General features: G+C 40.0%; 2 protein-coding genes across 2 annotated transcripts in view; one reads left to right on the top strand and one right to left on the bottom strand.

Annotated features, from left to right (window-relative positions):
• Positions 1-23,125, bottom strand: part of DNAH7 (dynein axonemal heavy chain 7) — a 226,187-nt gene that overhangs the window by 11,198 nt on the left and 191,864 nt on the right. The window contains exons 53-59 of the mRNA XM_090045212.1: positions 20,274-20,366; positions 10,728-10,904; positions 7,940-8,101; positions 6,700-6,900; positions 5,480-5,641; positions 2,374-2,559; positions 686-823 (exon numbers count right to left, since the gene is read on the bottom strand). Of these exons, the coding sequence (XP_089901338.1) occupies positions 686-823; positions 2,374-2,559; positions 5,480-5,641; positions 6,700-6,900; positions 7,940-8,101; positions 10,728-10,904; positions 20,274-20,366 (1,119 nt within the window). The remainder of the gene's footprint in view (positions 1-685; positions 824-2,373; positions 2,560-5,479; positions 5,642-6,699; positions 6,901-7,939; positions 8,102-10,727; positions 10,905-20,273; positions 20,367-23,125) is intronic.
• Positions 12,262-16,902, top strand: LOC149867337 (baculoviral IAP repeat-containing protein 5.1-like). The gene is made up of 4 exons (XM_090046295.1): positions 12,262-12,399; positions 14,563-14,672; positions 15,235-15,352; positions 16,693-16,902. Exons 1-4 carry the CDS (start codon positions 12,262-12,264, stop codon positions 16,900-16,902), a joined length of 576 nt encoding a protein of 191 aa, XP_089902421.1.

Below are 23,125 nucleotides of genomic sequence, written 5' to 3'. Positions count from 1 at the left end.
CTGGGACACTGAGCACAGTCCTAGTATGGCCTGTAGCAGCAGCATGCAGCCTGCATGGCCACTACAGGGGCTGTGCTGGGGCTGTGCTTAGTTTCTCAGGCCAGAATGGGGATGAAGCATCCCAGCCCAAAGCAAGAGTAAGAGTGGGAAGCAGGGAATAGAGCCTGTCGGGGCAGGGGAAGTGAGGAGCAGAGCCTGGGGAGAAGTGGGGAGGAGAGACTGGGGGGACTCTGAAGGCAGGTAGGTAGCAGGGGGGCAGGCAAAAGCAGGGGACAAGCTTTGTGATTTCCCCACGCCACTTGCCTCCTCACTGCTTACAGTGGTGTGAGGGATGAATTAAAGACAACCCTGCAGTAATTAGGTTCTATACCTGGAAAATTATAAGAAATTTATACATTTTCCATGTACAGATTCTAATTATTGGGGGGGGTCATCTTAGATTTGAGTAAGTGCAGCATTCATTTGTTTTGTTATTTTGTATATTGCAATTACAAGGAATTAATTATCTTCCACAGAAGATATACTAGTACAATAGCAAGTTTGTAGCCACAATGGAGAAATGGAGAAACCAGATGAAACATCTTTGAACAATTAAGTACAATAGAGCTAAACAATAACAAAGCCATTAATGATGTACATTGTGAGATGACTAAAAAGTATTCACAGCCATGAGTCATTTACATACCTGCGTAAGAAGAATGTTATCAAACAACAGCTGTGTTTCTGACTGATCCTTGGTAATATCAGCATTGGCATTCATCCCAAAAATCTCTGGGGAAGGGTTCAGTGGAAGGGTCTTTGTATATTCGATATAGCTTTGGTACTGAAAGGATTTATATTAGGAGATTAAAAAGATTCAAAGATCAAATAAGGTCCAGAAGAAATGCAAAGCAACCTACTTCAGTTGAGGTTCAAAGAAAATATTCCAGATGCCCCTAATGTAGTTGGCATTGTTTTAAACAGAACCAAACTCCAAGCACCTAACCAGTAACAGTATCTCCCTTCTGCCAAGCCTGCCAGAGTGGTCATCGTCATCTAGCATCAAGTTAACAAATCCAATGGCCTCAACTCTAGGGTAGAACTCTATTCTTACACTGGGCCCATCAACACGACATCTGAGCACTTCAGACTGTCAAAGGTTAAGGTGATGGCAATTCACTATTTACAGCAGCACATTTATAGCCCGTCTTTCTTAAAATGTCATCTAAGCACTAACGCCTAGATGTCAAAGGCATTTGGGTACCTAACTCCAATAGGGCTTGCATCCCATTTAGGGAACTAATTCTAAATACCCTCAAGGATTTTAGCCTAACAGGATTTCAGTGCTTAGATACCATTATGATAAGCATTAAGCCAGGGGTGTCACACACACAGTCCATGGAAGCATGTCATCTGGCTTGCAGGGCAACTCCCCCACCCCCGACCGCATTCAGTCTGCAGGGCTCATAGCCACAGCTCCCGGAGCACCTGTGGCAATGGTGTGAATTCTTGTGGTTTTGGCACAGCTCTGGAACTGAGGAAGTTAATGCTGCTTGCATCCTCATCCCTTACCTGCTACCAGAATCAGTTTTAATCACCCCTGGCAACTAAAATTGGCAGTAGGCAAAAAGGGCGCAAGCAGCAGCAGTGTTAACTTTCTAGGCTCTAGAGCTGCGCAGGAAATCCCATAGTCTGAGTCCAGCTTGCAGGAAGCCTTGGAATCTGGATCAAGCCTGGGGAGGCTCAAGTTTCACACCCCTGCACTGAACACTAGGATAGATTAAAGTCAATGTAGTTTAGCTTGGTTGCAGTATGAATTATCCCTAGGTTAAAGAGTAGGCATTATGACACTCAGTTTAAACCTTGAATCTTTAATATCCATTAAGTGTAAACATCTTCATTTTGGGTGACCAATATGAAACTTTCCAAAGGCGGTTTTTTTGGAGATGGTAATTTCCTACAACTTCCAATGAAGTCAACAAGAGCTTTGGACCAGCTTGCCTAGAGCAAGAAGGGGACAGTTTGTCACACAGGGAACTAGATCTCTGTAATATGTTCCCAGGGCCTCAGACTAAACCACTATTTTGCTCTACTACAGTATTTTATGCTGTATTGTTTTTATGTCTAATACAATTGATAAGGTTTTCTGGAACTGAACAACTTGCACACAAGTGTCATTTATAACAATTTTTAGTAACAATTTTCTGAAGCAGGTCTTTTCTAGTTAGTCCTATTTATTACAACTCACTCTCCAAGGGATCGGCAGAATGACAGTGTGAGACACAAACAAGAGGCATGTAAGAACAGCAGCATGAAGCAAAGTTACTTATGATTAAAATGACCATGATGTGTCTTTTTTTATGTTTGTCCATTTAATAATTTTTAAATACTTACATCTCCTTCAGTAGGGGCAAAATACAGGCCGCTGGCATCAAATTTATAATCTAAATCTGTAACAATTTCTGAATTGTAGAACTTGTTCAGAATGCTACGGAGTGTACGCCGATCCCAGTCATCAGTAACTCTGCCACCATAATTGCATTCACCAGTCATATAGCGCAGGGCATCATACGGCAGCTCCTGAAGCACAAAATCATCTGAATTTTTTCTTTTTTTTTTTAGCATAGCTACACTAGAGGCCTAAATCTATCATTGTACCTTTTCTATTCTGCGCAGTTCTCAATCACTAAAGAAATTCTGCTTCCTGAGTACAACCAATATTACTCCAAGATAAATTTAGGCTATATTCAACTATTACTAGGGGGAACATAAGCAGTTGTCTGACCATACCCACTTCAAGTCCATCTAATCTATATTTTAGAGGGTATGGCACCTTTCCATACATCATACTAGAGTTTGATCCAGATCTGCTTTGAAGGATTAGAAGAATTTAGGTGCTTAAACCCCAAAAGCAATCCAGGCTAACCCCACTCCTAAAGCAAAGTTCCCCAGGGCTAGGCACAGAAGTTACACATAAACCAGCTTAAGGGATCAGCAACTGGTTTAAAGCCGTAACAGAACTAGGGCTATTAATTAATCATGAATAACACCCACGATTAACACGTTAATCTGTTTCTGTATTAATTTTTTTAACATGTTAATTGCTGCTGGTGATGGGGGGAAAGCTGCTCATGCTGCTCTCCCCTCACTGCTGTGTGCTCGCCTGTGTGCTGGGGGAAAAGAGGCCCCTTCCCCCCTCACTGCTGCTGGGCCACGCATGCATACCCACACACACACACGCAGCAGCCAGGCAGGGTCCTGGGAGCAGATTCAGCAGCTGGATGCAGGCACTGGGGCTTGGAAGGGGCCATAGCCCCCTAAACCCCCACTAGCGCTGCTGCCGCTCACCCCACACAGTCTGCAGCAGCAATGACTGCCCCACCCCACTCCCGCCCGCAGCACGGCCCCCCTGCCAGAAAGAGGCCTGCGCTCCCCAGAAACAATGCGAGGGGCTGATGCCCCCGTCAGAGTCCCTGACCTCTCGTCGCTCCAGTAGCAGAGGTTGGGGGCATGGCCAGAGGCCAGCTGGCATGGCCCCCTTAGGTGACGGGGGCACAGAAGGGGGTTAATTTCCCCCCTCCTTCCAGCATCTGGCAAAGGGGGCAGGGAAGAAGCTTATTCCTCCACTCACCCCGCACAGGGAATTGATGGCAGTGGCAGTCAGGGCTGGCAGACCCCAGCTATGGTTCCCTGGGGGCAGAGGAGGGAATAAACCCCCGCCCTGCCCCCTCTGCCTCCGGGGGCCATGCTGACCGGTGTCTGGCCATGCACCTTCCCCCACCGCTGCAGCAGAAAGAGGGAAAAGCAGGCAGACTCTGGCTCAGGTCCATACTGGTGGGATAGGAAGTGGGGAATTAAATCCTCCCCCCCCGGCCAGTTCATTCCAGGCTACTGCCAGGGCCAGCCCTACCCCCCCAACACAGCTTCCCTGCAGCCAAGGGCTGCTCTAGTGTCCCCTGGCTTGCGGCCTGAGCCATGTGCCTGCATTCCCTGAGTGAAAAGGGAATGTCTACTCACTTGCCAATTGGTTCAATCTAGGCACGTTAAACTAACCTGCAAAGATTGAATCAGTTCTGGCTCCAGCTTTTTGCATGTCTGTCCCTAGCCCAGGTACCTACATATAGGCAGAAGCAAGCTAGATGCTGCATCCTCCCACAGTACCTACTATGTACCTGAGCTCAACCATGTTTCAAATCTGTTTCTAGGAAGAACCTAGCCTCTGTCCAAGTCCACATAAAAGCCTCTGCTGGTAGGCAACCCTGCCCCAATTCTAATTTTTAATTCCTTTTAGATGCCTTCCTTTTGCTTGTGGGATAGTCTTCCTTATTTTGCGGGGGAATCTGAATGCATCTCTCACACTACACAACCATAAGTCCCTAACCACCCGGCTGGGGGTGAGTCTATTCTGATAAAGTAAGGGCACTGCTCCAGCCCCTTAGTGAAGCTTGGTAGGTGATACTGATACCCGTCCTTGAGTTTCTCTCTTATTTTTTCTAGTTTTGCAGTTGCATTTTTCCTGTGTTTTATATGCTTTTTTAATCCACAATTCCTTTATCAAGACCACTCAAACAAGGAAGAAAACAATGCAAGCATACAGCAAAAATGACACTACCTAAAAATACTGTCAAAAGCAATGTAAACAAAGAAGACATGAAGGAAAAATAGATTTTCTCTAATCTATTTTACAATAAAATAGTAAGAGTAGTGCATAGGTTTTCATGAGCATTTGTCATCCCAAACTCCAAAAGCACTTTAAAACCCAGGTATTGTTATATCCATTTTACAGATGGGGAAACTGAGGCATGGGGAGGTGAAATCACTTGCCACCCAACAAGTCAATGGGAGAACTGGATACAATACTCAGTTCCCAGTTCAGTGCCCAGGCAACTAATCATCCTCTCCCTCCCCGGCCCCTACCAAAGTTAAAAAGAAAAGGGCACAGGTTGGAAAGTAGTCAAATTTATACAACAGGTCAGTATCAAAGTTTGAAATATAATCCAGCTGCCCAAGTGCTCGCCATGTGATCTCTTGGCTGTGTCACATACAGTTACAATAGTAGTTGATACATCATCTAAAGATAAGAATGTGATTATTCCATTGGTGGCATCTCTTTAAGAACTATAATCCAGAATCTCTTCAGATACAATACAGGAAGTTCCAACAAACGAGATAAGTATATGGAGCAAAACTCACTCCACTGCATAGAATAACATCTAGTTTGCTTGTATGAATGTTCCCTAAATGAGTTACTGGGTTGAACTTGACATGCAAAGTTTCACTGATGTATTTTTGATATTTGTATACACCCAAAAAGATAAGTTTATAACCAGAATACTACTATGTTTAGAAATAAATGCTGCAATTAGGCCTTTGTTTTTCTGAAGTACCACTATTGAATGTATATGCATTAATGATGTCACACAGAACAAAATGGGTAGTATCTTTGCTTTACTTTACCTCATACTGGCTTTACTGTACCTTATACTTTGCATTACTTTACCTCATACTGGTTCAGAAATATGTGCAGCTGCTGTACACTAATTCGCAGATCAGTCTCATTGAATTCATATGGAATATTCCAACCCAGTGGTCCAAATTTCCGCCTTTCTTGAACCAGTGCATGGAAGAAACAGAGGCCATACAGCAACTTCTTGAATTCAACCTTTTAACAGAACATTACAATATGATTAAGTCACAGAATTTCTTCTCTAAATGTTTCCACTTTCTGATGCCCCCATATATTGGGGTACAGGGTGGAACTTAATAATATATGGAGAGTTAAGGAATGTCTGCCTTTGCAGTCCCACAACAGCCTGGATTCCTCTGCAAAAGTATCATTTGTGAAGCACTGAATTTCAGAATTTAGCTATCGGTTTATCACAAATGATGGTTTTAAGTACCTTTGTAATCTTACAAGTATTCTACAAGTAATTAAGTTGAACAGACTTTTTTATAGTATTTTAGCAAGATCACAGCCCACCACTTTTATTTGCAGCCCTGGTTTTGTAAAATATTGTTCCTACTGTATTTTCCTTTTTCTAGATCCAGATGTGTTTTGGTTGTGATATATTCCTAAAAACCCTTTTACAGCTAAGAACTATGATTTTAATTAAGATAATTTAGCCAGATATACAGCTTCAGTTAAATGCAACTATCTTTATTATTTAATTATAGCAAAATATTGTAAACCAATTTTAGGTCAAATGTACTAAAACACAAAAAAATAATTACAAAAAGAGTAGAGGGTTTCCCAGTCTACTTACTTAGAAAAAAGAGTCTTATGATTTGTGTCAATCAACCAATGCATCATTTTGCTCTCATATTTCAATGAGGAAAGAAGTTTTATGATTTGAATGAAAGGTAGAATTCAGAAACAGCATTAGATTCAGTTAATATTCTGTAACAGATTCCCCAACTTTGCATGGTTGTACTGGGAAATGACTTGCTTTTGACTTTTAAATAGTAAGCTGTATTATTAATGGCACACTACAAAATCTCTGCTGGCAAGGAATGAGAATAGTGGTAAAATAAAAATAAAATATTAATAAAATTCACTTCACTGCAGTCAGCAATCTGTAATCAAAACCAGCTTCATTGCAGTGCAGGTAGACTACTTAATTTGATAGTTTTTACCCAGCACACATGAATATAACCACCAAGGTCCACTTTAGCTGCTTTACAGGAGGAGTGAGATAACAAGACTAATAATACATTACTAACAAGCTTCTTGCAAGTGTTGAAAAATTCAGGGTCAGAGATTGGATCCATCAGATACGAACGGATGATATTAGCCCGTAAACCTTTTGGTGCTTCATTAGTCATTTTCACTCCATTTTGAAGTACAGACACAGGGAAATTTGGAGATGGGTAACTGGTGAGCCAAAGTCGGAAATCTGGATGAGTTGTATCAGGATTAAACTCCTAAAAGAAAGCACCACACAAAAATGGAGAATCCAACCCAAAAGGAATAAAATATTACATATGCCAATGCCTTTGAAAACAAGCCTAGCTGCAAAAATCTGATAATGTACAAATGAAACACTTATGTATTACTAGTTTAAGGTATAATTACAATTGGAACCACAGTCATACATGGAAATTTCCATTATAAAGCTGCTCTACTTTACTCAGACCTGTCTGAATCTTTAGGAATATAAGCAAAAATTTTCCAGGAATTATCTCAATGTGAAAGTCAATTTTGGAGGAACGTATGAGCAAAGACAGTACAGACCTTTCTATGTACAAAAAGAATATATAAAAAAAACTATACTGCCTTTATTAATAAAATAATCAATTCAAATTCAAACTTGTCATAATAAAACTGTATAAGAATAACAATTCAAAACTCATGGTAGAGCTATGCACTTTGTTAGTCTGCAAGAAAAAGACCCACTCATACCCTTTTACAGTTGTGTCAATTAGAAAGTGCAAAACTCCTCAGAATCCCAATCTCCAAAAATCTATACCTATTTAACCTTAACCATAAATATAAATTTTGCCAGGCTGGGGCCAAGGCTTACAGGAAATCTCCTTATTGCCTTCTGTATCTTTAGAAGGGGATTCTATTTACCAATGAGTAAAAAACATTGTTTCATTTTGTTTTTTACAAGAATACTAATATTCAACTTTCAACACCAGGGACCATATGTCCTCAGCTGCGATTGGAGGAGGCCAACAGTAGCTGTAAGGCTGCTGTCTATTACAACCAGTGGCCATTCCAACAGTACAGCATTACCAAGCATAAGGATATCTGAGCTCCACACTCTTTGTTTAAAAAACACTTCATGCATCAGAAGCAGGAAGAAAAGACTGCTACAGAACCACCACTATGAAGATTCCCCTTATGTAGAAGGAACACTCAAGAAGTAGGTTAAGTTGGCTTTTTGGCCTTTTTATACGCAAAGAAGACCTGAGAGTTAGTCCTTAAGTTTTACTAAAAGAAAATACAACTGAGTTATACCTCACAGACTCTTTCCAGAGTTGGCATCCATGAGGTTGCTAGGTGACAGTTTTGCAGAACTACCCAGCTGCCTTCCTTCACTGCCTTCTCTATCATTTTCATGGCTATGGGACCTTGGCCTTGGCCAAGTGACAGGGAGCTAAGCTTTGAGCCCCCATATCCCTGCAAATACACACAGATTTTAAAATTACGAAAATATTACACAGATTCACAGAAACACACTGAACACTCTGGTATAATTTACATTCACATTTTTTATAAAACAAGAAAAAACAAACATTGAATTCAAGCTAATTCAATAAAATACATTCATTAAATACATTTCTAAACTACAGAAACACTCTACACAATGCTTCAATAAGAAAGCATCTCTCGTTTTAGAAACATCCCGCCAAAAAGGACCTCGGTGCCTAAAAAAGATTTGAGGTCTATGAACACGTCTACACATTGCCCTGCGGAGATGTAGTGATGTGCTACATCACTGTACAGTGCACGATGGCAACACAGTGATCACACATGTCTACACATGATCGCCAACTATGTTGCTCTAGGGGCACATTCCTCGGGTATAGTGCACTGCTACGGTGACATACCAGTGAAATCAACCCATGTACCGCATGTATGGAGTGGTAACTGCCCATACTGCACTGTGCTTTAGTACTTCCAAAAGGAAATACTAAAGCATGGCACCATAGCAATGTCACTGGACACTGACATGTAGACATGCCCTATAAATCCAAAACTATGATCCAAATCAGCCCTCTAACCTAGGTGATACCTCAACTGAGCAGACACTTTCCTATTTGACTTGCAAATTCCTTATGTTCCTGGACTCTGCACATGTCCAGAACTACAGTAAACAGAGCAACTCAGCACCTACCTACTTATTAGCCAAAACCAATTGGGATTCAGGCACTTACAGTACTAAAGTATTTTATTGGTGTTAGACCTTATTCTTTCATTTGTTTTGAGGATGGCCTCCTTGGAGTTTTAACAAAGAAACTAAAACCTTTTTAAGGCAGCAGGTTTTCTGAATCCATATGAATGGGTCTAACTATGTGAACCTTCTTTCTTGATCCTGCTGTTGACAAGAAAAAGGAAACTTGAGAGCCAAAGCAGGCAAGGGGGTGAGCCAAACAGAGATTAGCTGAAACAAATGGTTTAGTGGAAGAGACCCAGAGAGATAGCCTTTTATAGTAACAGAGCAGGCATTGGAAAAGAGATACTGGAGAGAAAAAGACTATCCAAGGATTTTTTTTTGCACACTACCAGCTACATGAAAATCTATAAAAGCATTTGGTATGGTTTAAAAAGCTATTTGGTGATGATCTGCTGCTTCTCCTTAAAACCTGCCAGACAAATTCTATTCCTACATTTAAAATTAAAATATCCAAACTGAAGACAAATAAACATCATGTAATACATGACAACATTATATTAAGATATATATTATCCTTTAATTTTAAACTCTTCATGGCAAGGACTATGATTTCTGTCAATAAATGTCTGAAAAGCACCTTGCTTATCATTGGTACTACCAGAATAAACTAACTAAAGTGTTAGGCATGGATCATCCTAATAACATAGAGCCTCCTTATATTGACAGCATTGTCCCACTGATATAAAAGTGCACCTCACAACATTTGCTTAGCTAACACTAATCAGCAAAAGAAGTGGCATTCCTGCAGCCTCCAGTCATCTTCATTAGAAGAAAGCTATTTGTAATATGTAGCTTTGAAGGGATTCACTGAAAAGGGAAAAGAAGACTAGATTCTGAATTTTCTAGTCTTAATTGGGGGGAAAAAATGATGTCTTGATTCATTTCCCTTTTTAAATTTTATTTTCATAAATAATTAAAGAAAACATGATTAAGATGCATTAGAAAGCTGGTCATTATAGGATTATCAATTTATTAACTGTCATTCGGGTACTCAGGATGTATACTGAAATGAAAATTTGCACCATGTCAATGTATTTAATTTATAGTGGGCATATCTACACATGCATAAATGTATGTTATCACAAGCACTAAATTAAATGGCTGTAATTGATGCTACCGCACAGTAGTGCTGTTTCACACATTTTAGGTGACTCTAATCCACAGTAGACTAATTTTACTGTGCATTAGTATGGTTTTTGCCTGCTGTGCAAATGCACAGAATTAGTCTACTGCACATGAGATGTCTCATGTAAATGTGCCTGGTATATTTTAAACATAGCTCAAATAGCTTTCTTGTTTATTCCATTTCAGTAAACCCTCCTCTCTTCCAGCCATTCGCTCTAGCTATACATCCATTTTATCTGGAACCACAAAACAGACACCTGCAAAAGGCTTCTCAGAACACTACTAAAAACTGCAGTGTATATGTACACAACTGGGTGAATAAAGATTTACAACATACCTACACTCTCAATAGCACAGAGTTAATACAGTAAAAGCCAAGTTCTTTCTCTATGCAATCTTTTCATTTTCCATTAGAGATTACATAAAGTAACCATTTAAGAAAATCTTGAAATCACAGCAAGAGAGAAGATGCAAGAATTACTGAACATATAACTTCTTACAAAGAGCTAAACATGTACTTTTCATTCCTACAAAAGCATCTACTGACATTCATTAGTGCTTTATGTGGAAAAGGATCATAAAAACTGGTATAGTGATTTTTTTTAAAGCTGGACAAATACTACATAGGTTTTGTTGAACATTCTTAACAATTTTTGTTTTAAAATTATTAATTCATACATATAAGAATGATATCTTAATGTAAATTTATGAATGTTATTCTACCTGGTCATCTGCAAACTTGAGTAGGGCAGCCATGGGGTCAGAACCAGGAGACAGAACAAAAATCAGTGGTGCACAGCAGTGACTGTCAGAAAATGCCTTAGACAAATCAAATGGAGGTGGCTCAATAAATGGACGATGCAGATAACCAACAATAAATTCCTGCACCATGGGGATAATCTAGAAAATCAAAATGCAAAACACAAAAAGAACATATTCCATGAAGTATCCACGTGTTAAACATTAAGCTATGTCTTTCCTAATATTTTACTACAAATGTCAAACAAATTTCTCTTCTGCCTAGAATTCTGCATTGGAATAATCCTATTAAATTCAGTAGGTTAACCATGTATGTAAATCTCACAAGGATCAGGGTCCAAGTTGGAAGACTCAGCAAAAAAGACTAACAGAATCCTAGATAATGAGCAATTGCCTTTTTTATTTGACCCCAAAGGTCAATGTTGAAGTAGATTGGCAGGCAGGTGTAGAAAGCCAAGAATGCTACTGTTCTTATTTTATCTCTATAATGAATACAAGACTTGATTTGCTAGGACTATCAATCAAACATCTTTCACAGATGCCAAAACTGACCCTGACCCAGAAAGTGAATCTGTGTAGCATTCCCTTACACTCCACTGGAGTCCTCCCAAAGTCAACAGTTTTGAGCAGACAGGAGTTCAGGCTGTGAGGCAACACTTACAGACGCCAAGCACAAGACCTTGATCTTGGACCCTGCTTCATTTTAATACCACAAACAGTCTCAATAAAATTAAATATATATATCTGTATAAGCAGGATCTATAGATTTGGACTCGCATCCTACCATTAGTGGTTATTTTGAAAACAAATATGAATAATAAACATTTACTTTGGGTATGCCCAGAAAAAAATATGGCCAGGTTTTCAGTTTCACAATTTTTCATGGCACAGTTGATTTGCATACCTAGCAACGCTAAGAAGTTTTGCCCATCTCTGAAGCAGTGTAGTTAAAAAACAAGCACTAGATTTTTTTACCTTATATTTTCCCCTTTTCTGTCAAAAGACAAACGCAAAATCTTTTCAAAATGCTCTATTAATGGGTTAAACTGAACATCAAACTCAGCAATTTAAAGTTTAAGTTTCTGAAAATGTTCAGATTGTTAAATATATAACTGTTTACTATATAAAACTATACTGAATTAATATTAGATTTTGGGTATTAACTTTTATATTTCTTGATGTTTTAATGATCAAATTTGTAACTTCTACATTGTATTGACATACGTAATTTGGCTTTTTGCATTCAATAGACATATCTTGAACTGAGTGCTGAGAAGGAAACAAATGAGGTGGGGAAAAACACCCATCTGACCCCATCCCTCCTGATTCTGTTGCTTATCATAGACTCACCTGTGTTTTTTCTTAATTAAAGCACTCTTATATTTACAGGTGGAAGCAATATAACTAATTAATCAAGTGTCTTAAATCTGACAGGGAGGAGCAAAGCATGACTGCTGCATTGGTTAGGGTGATAGTAAGTCAACAGTAGTCTTTGCAGATGGAGGCTTTCTTGAAAGAGCTTAGTTTGGCATCCAAACATTTGATTGAGTTTAGGGACATGTATGATTATGCAAATCGTGTAAAAACCTTCAAAACCTGGCCTTTTATGGGAAACTGCAAATGTACCCCTGAGAATGTAAGTTTGAAAATGTTTAATTTGGGCTATAGCTAAGAACTATTTTCAGGCAAAAAGTAAGAGATTATGTAAAGCTCCAGTACAGCTCCCAAATACTCTGACTACCACTTTTCCTGGTAGACTTTACTTTCACTTATTATGCTATCAAACTACTTGCCAGTCAGAATAGAGTTGGGAGTTTCAATAGACCCTCTAAAGGCAAGAAAATAAAATAATGCTTTAACACTGTTGTCCATATGCTGTCGAAAATAAATGAGTGACCTTTTTTTTTTTTTTTTTTTTTCTTGTATACTTTGAAAGGAAGTCTAACTTACAAAGCATAAAAAGATAAAGAAAATTTTTTTCCTCTAATATATGAAGTCCATGGTACTTGTAGGTTAACTTTTTGTTTTGCAATCTAAAGCATTAAATAACTTACATTTCAAGTGGCATGCTATTGAAATGGCTATCTGTGTATATGCTTGTGTTACTCAGAACTATGGCAATATGCTAATTTGAGGCTATAAAGGCAGAGGGAGGTGGGGTTTTCTATGCATTCCCCAGTATTGGAAAATCTCAAACTTTAGTCATTATTCACTATATCACTTTTCCTACAATAGAGGAAAATGCTATGTGGATAAAATGTCAGACCGATTTATTATAGGCATTCAAGCACTACTTCTTAACTTCACAAAACTGAATCATTTAATATTAATGTACATATAATGTTCTGAACACCGGCAATGCTATAAAATGGTAAGCTATTATGACTCAATGCTTTAAATTGATATTTATAAGTTCTACATCTCTAGGACTGTGCCTCAGATAAAGCACACTTGAAGGCGTTATCTGACGAGGTGTGAAGGAATTGGGAATAAAACACATGTAATCAGGTGTCAGAGGTTTGACCAGCAGCATGGTTCCTCAGACCATGAATAATTGTACTTTCTTCTGTGTAGCCTCAAAGATGGAACTTGCTTGTGATTATAACAAAGTTTCTTCTAGAAGAGCCTTGAACACTTTTTAATTCTCCAAAGATTTCCTAGTAATGCCTATCCCAGCTGTACTGTACCCACTGCTGGGATGTAACATTACTTTTCTGGAAACTACCCTGTTAAGTGTAATGGTCTGGGAAACTCACTTAGAAGCAATTTTAGCATAGTAAGAACTACAAATTGCTTTAACTTTCTCTTTCCTCCCTGAATTGTAGATTTGCCTAGGCATAGTAACTATATTTGCAGGAGACTGTTTGTTTGTCTCGGTATACTGTGGACTAGAGCCAGATAAGGTCCTAGGATCCTACTGGTTGGGTACTGCAACACCTGCATTTTAGGTCCCTGATACCTGGAATGAAATCAAACCCAGTTATGCTTCTAAGTTTTCAGTGTAGTCCATGAAAAGAGTTAGGAGCCTCAGAGAAACTAAACCCTGCAGGGAGCTGCTTAAATCTTGTTAGCAGCAAATAGTAACCACTAGGATGCCTCTGAGCTCCAGCTGCTTTCCTAGGACTGAGGCACCTCAACCCACTCAGGGTCCAGAGTCTTGAATCCTCTCCTGAAAGTAGGTAGGTGCCCACTGTTCTTTCAAGGAATGGCAGCAGGCTCACTTTCACTCCTTGAAGTGGTGATGGTAAGGCTGTTACTGCTCATCTTTTACATAATAGCTTAGTGATTAAAGCAGGTATTCAAGAACTTGCAAGGGCTAGTTTATAGCCAAGGGAACTTGTATTTTCCAACTTCCAGGAGACTGACTTAACTGAAAACTTTATGCTAACCTCAAACTACTGTTTACTTTTCCTGGCAGAGTTGGGCCACAGTGCAGAAAGGCTACGCTCATTAGGTTAGGGTACTTACCTGGGACAAGAAAGTTCTGGGTTTCATTCTGTACTCTTCCAGGTGTTTAGGCATTTAACAGTAAATAATTATCAAATAAACCTGGGAGCAGAGACTGGTATCCAGGACTTGCCACTTCTAGCTGTATGTAGATCCTAAGCTGTTTTTCCTCATTTAAAGACTGCTTGATATACTTACCTACTATTTTAATTCCTATTGTGCCAGTCTTTCTTCATGAAGTGCAAGACCTGGGATTGTAAGCTCTTTAGGGTGGGATTTACTGTCACTTACACTTGTAATGGACACATTACATCTGGGCCCTACATGTCACTAAACTAATTTTCCTCTGCAGATGGCCAAGGCTGGTTTTATCCACTGTCCAAATGAAAACGAACCAGATGTAGCAAAGTGCTTTTTTTGCCTGATCGAACTGGAGGGCTGGGAGCCAAATGATGATCCATGGTATGGCCATATTCTTCTTCATACCTTTTTATATTATGAAACTATTAAGAATGGAAGAACAATGGCAAAGTTTTTCAGCCTGTCTAATCTTAAAGTCCAATACCAGCTCTTTAATTAATGGTGCACATATCTCTCTTAATTATTGTGAAACATTCACTCTGGCCAAAAAAAAAAAAAAAAGATTTACATGAATAACTTAAAATGACAGCAGTATATGTAGCTGCTGTGTGTCTGAAGTGAGCAACATTAATTTACATATAAGAATCTCCCATTTTATCTCTTCCTCCAAGACCCTCCAAAAAGAAGAAAAAAATCACAAGTCTAATTAAGAGATGGCAAAGGGGGAGGGGAAGGGAACAAGACTTTGATCTGTGCTACTTTAGGACAAAAAGGAAACGGACGGAGGAGCCCAGAGTTTTTCTAAGTCTTATAACATGTTCCATATTCTTTGGATTGGAGATGAACTGAAAGGGAATCTGTAGTAGAGTTGCTTTTGTCCTCTCTCTAATACTGAGATCAAATATCCACAGAATGAAATTCTTACAATGTATTCATGCTGCAGGTTGGAACATACCAAACGCCCTAGCAATTGTGGTTTCTTATCCCTAACTAAGAGCTTTGATGATCTAACAGTGGAGGAGTATTACCTGTTGGAGATGGACCGACTGAGGACTTTCCTTGTAAGAGCTTGTGTTTAAACTATTTTAAATCTATTGCTTTAGCTTAAACTGAGACTGAGAGCCTCAAAATGCAAGGGGGTATCCATGTGAACTGATAACTCATCAAACACCAGGCCCGGCTAAATATACATTTTGATATAAAAATAAAGCCTACCTTTTGCCCCTGCTGTAACACAGTAAGCAGAGAAAAATGGACAATTCTAGATCTAGAAGTTCTACATCTCATCCTCTTGGGTGATTTATTTTAAGGCCTAGGTAAGGATCAGATGGTAGAACACTCAGCTTTGCAGCACTTCATGTAATATCCAAGTATGGGAAAACTATGTATGCAACAATGCATTGTGGGGAGGTAAGTGCCTTTGAATGGAACCACAAAAGTGAGTCCCATAATCAGCCAATGGAAAATGCTGAGAAATGTATGTTAAATCCCAGCCACTAACCATAACTTAAGCACCTTATTCTGGACTGCAGGAAGATACTTTCTTCAACTTTGGACTCTGCTCTAAGCCCTCTCTGAGAGTTAGAATTGGAATTAAAACTTGTCACACAATCTCCTTTCTTTTAAAAACCAAGAAGGTATTGGTATGTTCAACGATGAAAAGGGGCCTGCTTACCTAATAGTTGAGGTTAGAGCACTGAATCCAGATCCCCCACCTGATAGTCAAATCTCCTTAAGATGGAGGAAATCAAACCTTTATCTCTCCTGCATTTTAGAAGAATGGTTTGACCCAGTAAATATCTACATTGGTCTCAATCCCTCCTGAAAGTCTCTTCCACTTTGCATGGAGCATGCTGCTGTTTCGGAATATCCCATAGCATGGTGCTTAGGAAGCTCTTGATTAAAAAGGCAAGCAACAACAGTACTTGCTCCTTCTCCAGCCATATTTTATGTGGAGCCTGAGCAATTAGACATTGCCTGCTTGCCCCCTGGGCAAGCAAGCTCGAGGTAGACCTAGCTTCTGGAGCTTCAAGGGCCCAGATATAAAAAGCCTCAGCCTGGACTGTATTAAATAATTATGTACGTGTCCTGATGCAGACGTTCTAGAAGCCTAGAAAAGGTTGGTGTTCCCAGGGCTGGGTGTGGCAGCTCACCAGGAATCTTAATACTTCTAACATTTCTTTTGGAATCTACACTTTGGGGGGGTTGGTTGTTTGCTTGGGGGGGTGGGGGGTTCTGGCTTTGTTTTGCTCTTGTGTTTTGTGGCATTTTTTTTTTTTTTGTTGGGTTTGTTTGTTGGAGTCTCAACTTTGACCTTGGGTGCATCACTTGCCTGTTACATACTTGCATATCTTAAAGATCATCCTGGGTTTGGTTTGGTTTTTGTTTTTGTTTTTTTTAGTGTAAAACTGGCAGAAGCACAATATGGTCCTTTGAAAAAGAGGTTGCTGCAACCAGAAAACGCCTCCTTGATCACTTTGTCAGCAAACATCAGTATACTCCAGAACCTGAACTGCCAGTACCACCTCATGCTGCTTCACCTGACCAAGCTCCAGAAAGCCCTAATATTGATCAACATAAACCACAGCACAGTAATGAGTGCAAGAGTTAGAGTTTTTTGTTTTGTTTTAAAGGCCCTTATCTTTATAAGAGAGCAAGCTAAGTACAAGAAGCACTTGTTATAATTAACTCTCTTAACTTTCAGAGCATGCTTGGTCACTACTGCAGGTGTGGATCAACAAATGTGCTTGCTAATCAAGCATTTGATACAACGTGCATTGACTTAATGTATCTGTGCCAGCTTTTAGAAGGTAAAATGTTTTGTTTTTAATAAAGCTTCATAAATACTGCAGCATGCTTAATTCTGGTCCTTCTGCTATAGCCAACTTTGTGAAGTTGGGTGGTCCAAGTTAAATCCACTGAAGAGCTTTTTACAAATGACAGAGAACAAAGCAGTATTAGGCAACTTATGAAGGGGCATATGTAAGTATCTCTTGTTTACTGCTTTAGGCTACTTTCAGCTTGTTCATCAGGGCTAAGTACAGACACTTGGGGGCATTAGGGGGAGGTTAAATTGGTTCAAAATGGTTGCCCAATATCAGGTAAGTCACAATGGGAGGGATAGTGAGGGGTTGGGGGCCCAGCATGCTGCTGGGGATCAGGGGTCTGCCAGGAGGTGGGAGGCAGGCATGACCTGTGAGGGCTGGTGTGGAGACAGGTGCGACCTGCAGATGGGGACAGGTGTGACCCACAGGGTTTTGCTGGTGTCCAGGGGATTCTGGTGGGATTGGGGGTGGGGAGGGGCAGGCTCATGGGATCCATGGAGGGCTTGGGGAGATTGGGGACTACTAGCCCCATTCTGCCTCTCTGCCCCCACCCCCAAAGTACTTGCTTGGCTCCAGAAGTGACAAAAGTTGATAAAAAGCAGCTTGTAGGACATGGGTTGATAGGTTTGGCTGGTCAGGGGGAGGGGGTGGGAGACACAGACAGAACAAGGGGCAGGTGGGGCAAAAAACAGCCTAATTCCCTATTGACCAACTTTTTTCCACTGTTGGGACTTTGGGATTTTGAATCTACTGAAAACTAAAAAGTGACACAGCTTCATTGCTCATAGTCTAAATCCCTGATTTCCTCTCTTTCTGTGGAAGTGATTTAAAAACAACAAAATCAACATGTCTGGCCAATATTCCCAGTAAATCCAGAGAAAGTAACTCCATTCTCCAGTCTCGTCCTTGCCCTTCTTTCTCACTCTAGTTTGCGAAGCATTAATGCATGCTATACGAATGTTATCAATTACGTGGGACTAGAAGACATGATCTGGGTCATAAGGTCATTTGCCTGCAATCAGACTCTGTTTATATGTAGAGCTTTCTGGAGTCCTACAGTCTTAAGGTATCCAAACTATGTACCAGCACCCTGGACAAACTCTACATAAACTACTGCCCAAAATGATCTTAAGGGGCATCCCTATACATGCATAAAGACTGCTCTGATGTGCTGTAACTGCAATGTGTCAGAGCAGACTTGATTAATTACTATGCTCCAGCATCTTGTGTATCAGAGTCCCTGTGCTGAAAAATGGTGGTGGAGGCAGTTTAACTAAAGCTTGTTCCATGAGCTTCAGTTAAATCACCCCTGCCCCAATTTTTCAGTGCCTGGACACTGAGACACTCTGGGTACTTTAATTACAGGGACCCTCAGAGTTGCTCAAATTAAAGCAGTCCCCAACTCCCACAGCACAACTACAAATGCCCAAGGAGACTACCTTATAAACCAGTTCCTAATGATATTTAGTGTTTCTGAATTTATAATTCTCTTAACACTACTATCAGTTAATTTACACTGTACATATTATATTTGTATTACCTACTTCTTAATGGTGTGACACAACCTGTTCCAATTGTCCAACCCTGACACAGGTAACCTTAATGTGGACTTTTTTGATAGCAATGCAAAATCAGAACCCAAAATAAGGGGGTACTTCAGAAAGTAATGGCAATTTTGAAATAAAACCATTTTGTGTGCCCTGAGCAGGAAACTATACAGCAGCAGGGAACACTGATGACAGCACTGTCTAATACACACATTGTTTATGACCAGGCCTGGCAGGATTCCATTTTTATCAATAAACACCAATAAATGGTGATTTTATTTCACACTCAGACCGACAGAAACACATTGCTGTCGGTAATCAAAATTTATAGACAGGAAACTGTAACAGGGAACCCTTACCCCTGTTACTGGACAGTTGGGGGGGGGGGTGGAGAGGGGAAAAGAGATGGAGGGCCAGAGGGGTTAAAGAGGGAAACAATGGATAGCCTAATGACTCAATTAAGCAATTAGCTGTTCATTTCAATCTAATTACTCATCAATTAAACAATTAGTTGCTCATTCACTGGTGTAGAAGCCAGTTGGAGGGAGATAACAGGCTACTCAAACAAAGCCTTACCCAAACCCCACAGGGGGGAGCAGGAGAAGGGGGAAGAGTATTTGAGGTTCAAGCCTAGTGGCAGCAAGGTTGGGCCAGCCAAGCAGGGGGGAATCGGGGAACTCAGGTGGCTGCTGCCTCTTCCCATGTTCCCAGAGCTCTAGGAGTGCTGCTACTTTCCTCCTCTGGTCCCTGACCACCCGGCTCTTTCCTAATGAATGAACAGAATGATTTAAAGCAGGTATGATTTATCAGTTTATAGTTATTTATATTTTGACATCTGCTTTTATAAAGCTTTTGACAGTATAGTGTCATTACTAAATTGTCTGCCTCCACATCCCTAATTTCATACAATCTGGAAAATTCAAATCAATAAAAATTAAAATAAAGGCTTAAAAATAAACATTGATTTTTAGCTGTTGAAATTATAAAAACATAAAAATCAAATTCTGCCAAGCCTATTTATGACCAAGTAGAGAAGTGATGTAGTCCAGGAAATGATCATAGCATACACAATTGTTTTATTTTGAAATGACCATTACTTTCTGACACATGCTTGTATACTGGGACCCAGTCTGAGAGAGGTAACTGATAACATGTTCATAAGCAACTGTAAAACGCCATAACTGCCAAAAAAAAACCAAACAAACCCATCACAGCCTAATAAGTTGCTGCTTTTAACTTTTTTCAAAAACTAAGGAAGTACTTCTATTCAGCGATGGGAATACAAAAGGAGATACAAGAGGAGTACAAAGGTTACAAAAAGAGATAAATACCTTCCACTCAGAAAAATTCATAAAGAAATGTGATGTGCTGCCTCTAATGAAACCAGCTTTGAAACAGAAGCATTTGCCATTCCATTTGAACTAATTTCTCTACCAGAGTCCCATTTCCCTAAGATTACAGGTAAAAACTGAATTATTGAAGAACACCAGACCACTGTTTATAGAAACAGTGATATAAAGATCCATATAATTTCTAAGACGAGAGATGGAAATGCTGGATTGCACTGGATAATATCCAAAACTTCAACATTTCTGCATTTCTATACCTACCTTGTCAGGTCTCAAGCAGCGAATGACAAGCATCCTCTGGAATTCACTCATTTTCTTCTGCCACTCTTCAGGGAAATCCTCATGGTGAGGCTCCTGCAAGCATACATACAGTAAGTTAGCTTTATGTTACTAGCATTCAGAAATTCCCAAGAGTTCAAAACAGACTACCGTGGTTCACTCTGAGGTATCCACAATGCATCTGAGCCAGCAAGAACGTGGTGAATAACAACTGCAGGAATACTGAAGATATTACTTGTTTACACTGCATGGAAATGTTAAGCTTATTGTGCAATGAAGCAAATGCGATGGCTAGCCTGAAATATTTCAAAGGAGTAGAAAAGCAGAATTCAAAATTTTTTCTTTGTCTTCTCTATAATTCTAAAGTTGCTCTCTAATTTCCCTTATTTCCCCCTCCCCCTATGAACACCATATTCCACAAAAATTACTCTATGGCAATGTTCCCAAAGGTGAGTTTTATCATGTGTCACATAATATATGGTAGGTTTCTTAAAGCTGTAGTTTCTGAAGTAAGAAGATCACATGAAATCTTGGCATTTGGGTTTTTTCTGGCTATAGAGAAAATATGAATCCTAAGGACTCAATTCACAAGGCAAAGAGAAAGAACCCATTTTTTGTTTTGAAAATCTATGATTCAGTTTAGTAAAGGATCTGACTGATACTCCAGCCATACCAGTACCATAAGTCTCACAAAGGAGTAGGAATTGTTTGGTTAAAGTTTAAGACTAGAAAGAGGTAATAAACAAAAGGTGTTAAGTGTAACACTGCTCAGCATGGCAACATTTAACTAGTGTGTGTCTTGCCACATGGAAGGTGAGTTAGGCATCTAAGAATGGATTCACAAAGTAAACAATGAGGGAAACTGTAGGAAAGCTGCCCATACCAGTCAGCAGGAAACACTCTGAAAAGGAAGATTAGGGTTTAAGCCATACCCATAAATGTGTTATGTGCCTCCTTCAACTTGGACTTAGACCCCTCTACACAGGCCAGTAAAGGCACAATAAGATACAATGAGATGAAATCCAGTGCGTGGCAGGAGGTGTGATTACAGGATTACCCATTAGATCCCATTGTGCCTTACAGCTGGTGCATAGGGAGCCCAATCCTAGCCTTCCCTATACCAGCAAAAAGCAAGCTCCCACAGGTGGGAACCCCCTCAGTTGACAGGCTCTAAGCCATGGGTACACCTCATGCACCCCTAGAACTGGGAGACTGAGGCAGCCATGATATTCCAGAGTTAGGTGTGCATGAAGCGCCCAGGGGTGGAAGACTGTAGCTGCTGCTAGCTCCCAACCTCAGGAGTGCAGGGAGCCCCTGAGGCTGGAAGACCATAGCAGTTGTGATCTCCTAGGCTTGGGACTCTATGCATTCCCCAGGGCTGGGAGACTAACCCAGCTGGGTCCTGGCACTGGGAGACGCACTGCTGGGACCAAGTGTCTGCAGCTTCAGGATACTAACTCCTGGCAGTGTGGGGTGCTGCCAGGACCCAGAGTCAGTAGTTACTGGAGCTGAGAGTCCCCTCAATTGCAGAACTCCCCAGTCAGGGAGGACTAAGAGCAGCAGCAGCTGCACTCCTCCCAAGTACAGAGGAGCACTCTTCCCTGGCCTGAAAAGGTGGAGAGAAACTGTAACTGGACAGCTCCTGATCACAGAGGAGTTGAATGTACAGAAGTTCATTCTATCAAGAGAAACTCTCATGCAAGGGAGATCTTCCAGGTGTCAAGGTAAAAGGTCTCTCTCAGATGGGGCATGTTTCCTCTGCAAAGAACTGAATGAGCACCTGTATGCCTGTAATTTCTACTGGGAGAGTGGCAATTCTCCTGGTAGAAATGTAACATCTGTATGTGGCCACAGTAAAGGAAAGACTCCAGCTACAGGAGTATTATAAATGTTGCAAAGGCAACATTCACTAAATATTGAACACACACTTAGACGTGCATTTGCACTGTGAAAGTATTCTAACTTTAGTGAGAAAAACCTACGTTTCTGCTAAAAACAAAGGCTGTGAACTACTAACTCTTGCTGTCTGAATTTGACAGTAGAAGAGCAAATCAACACTGTAAAGTGTCCTATTTAAAGAAATAGGCCCCAGCGTAACCTTTCAGGATCCTTAGAAGCACTTTTTCCAATTTTTCACATGCCAGGATTTGTTATCAGTAGAACTGGCAGTTGGCAAACATACCAAAATCTGACAAATATATGCCCAACTTCAATAAGAGTATCTTATTGGAGTAGACAGATAACTTAATTTCTCCATCCCAATTCCTTAGAGCTATTAAGGTGACTACATCTCATTGAAATCAACAAGAGTTAGATCATTAAATGTCTTTGAGGATCTGGGCTCTGAATCTATCTTTGAATCTATCAACAGAAGTTGTTATATATTAATTAGTGTATGAAGAAGAACAAAGAAAATGCTTAATGGTGCTTATAATCTGTAAGGAACATTCTGACAGTACTTTAACATGTAGATTAAACTGAATTATGTTTTCACTCTTAAGGATTATGATTAGTGAGATTTAAATATGGTTTTCTGCTCTAAGAGGAATAAACAGTACAGTAAAAATAATGAGATTTCTTTTCCCATAACCATGCTGGGAATTTACAAGGAAAACAATGAATACCAATGAGTTACATGGTAGACCCCCAGGCATCATTAGAAAAATAAACAGCAGCAAGAAGCCCTGAGTTATCTTGGTAACATTTTGGTATAGAAAAAACGATAGCCATATGAGTTAAAACTCTACTCTTAATCTTCAGCCACAACATAAACAAGTTCAAGATACTATCTAGAATTATGGTAAAAATGGGGATTTATTTTTTAGATAAAAGGC

Source organism: Crocodylus siamensis, chromosome 4 (assembly GCF_052110815.1).
Source record: "Crocodylus siamensis isolate JL-2025a chromosome 4, ASM5211081v1, whole genome shotgun sequence".
In the NCBI taxonomy this organism is placed as follows: domain Eukaryota; kingdom Metazoa; phylum Chordata; order Crocodylia; family Crocodylidae; genus Crocodylus; species Crocodylus siamensis.
This window is presented reverse-complemented; position numbering and strand designations above follow the sequence as displayed.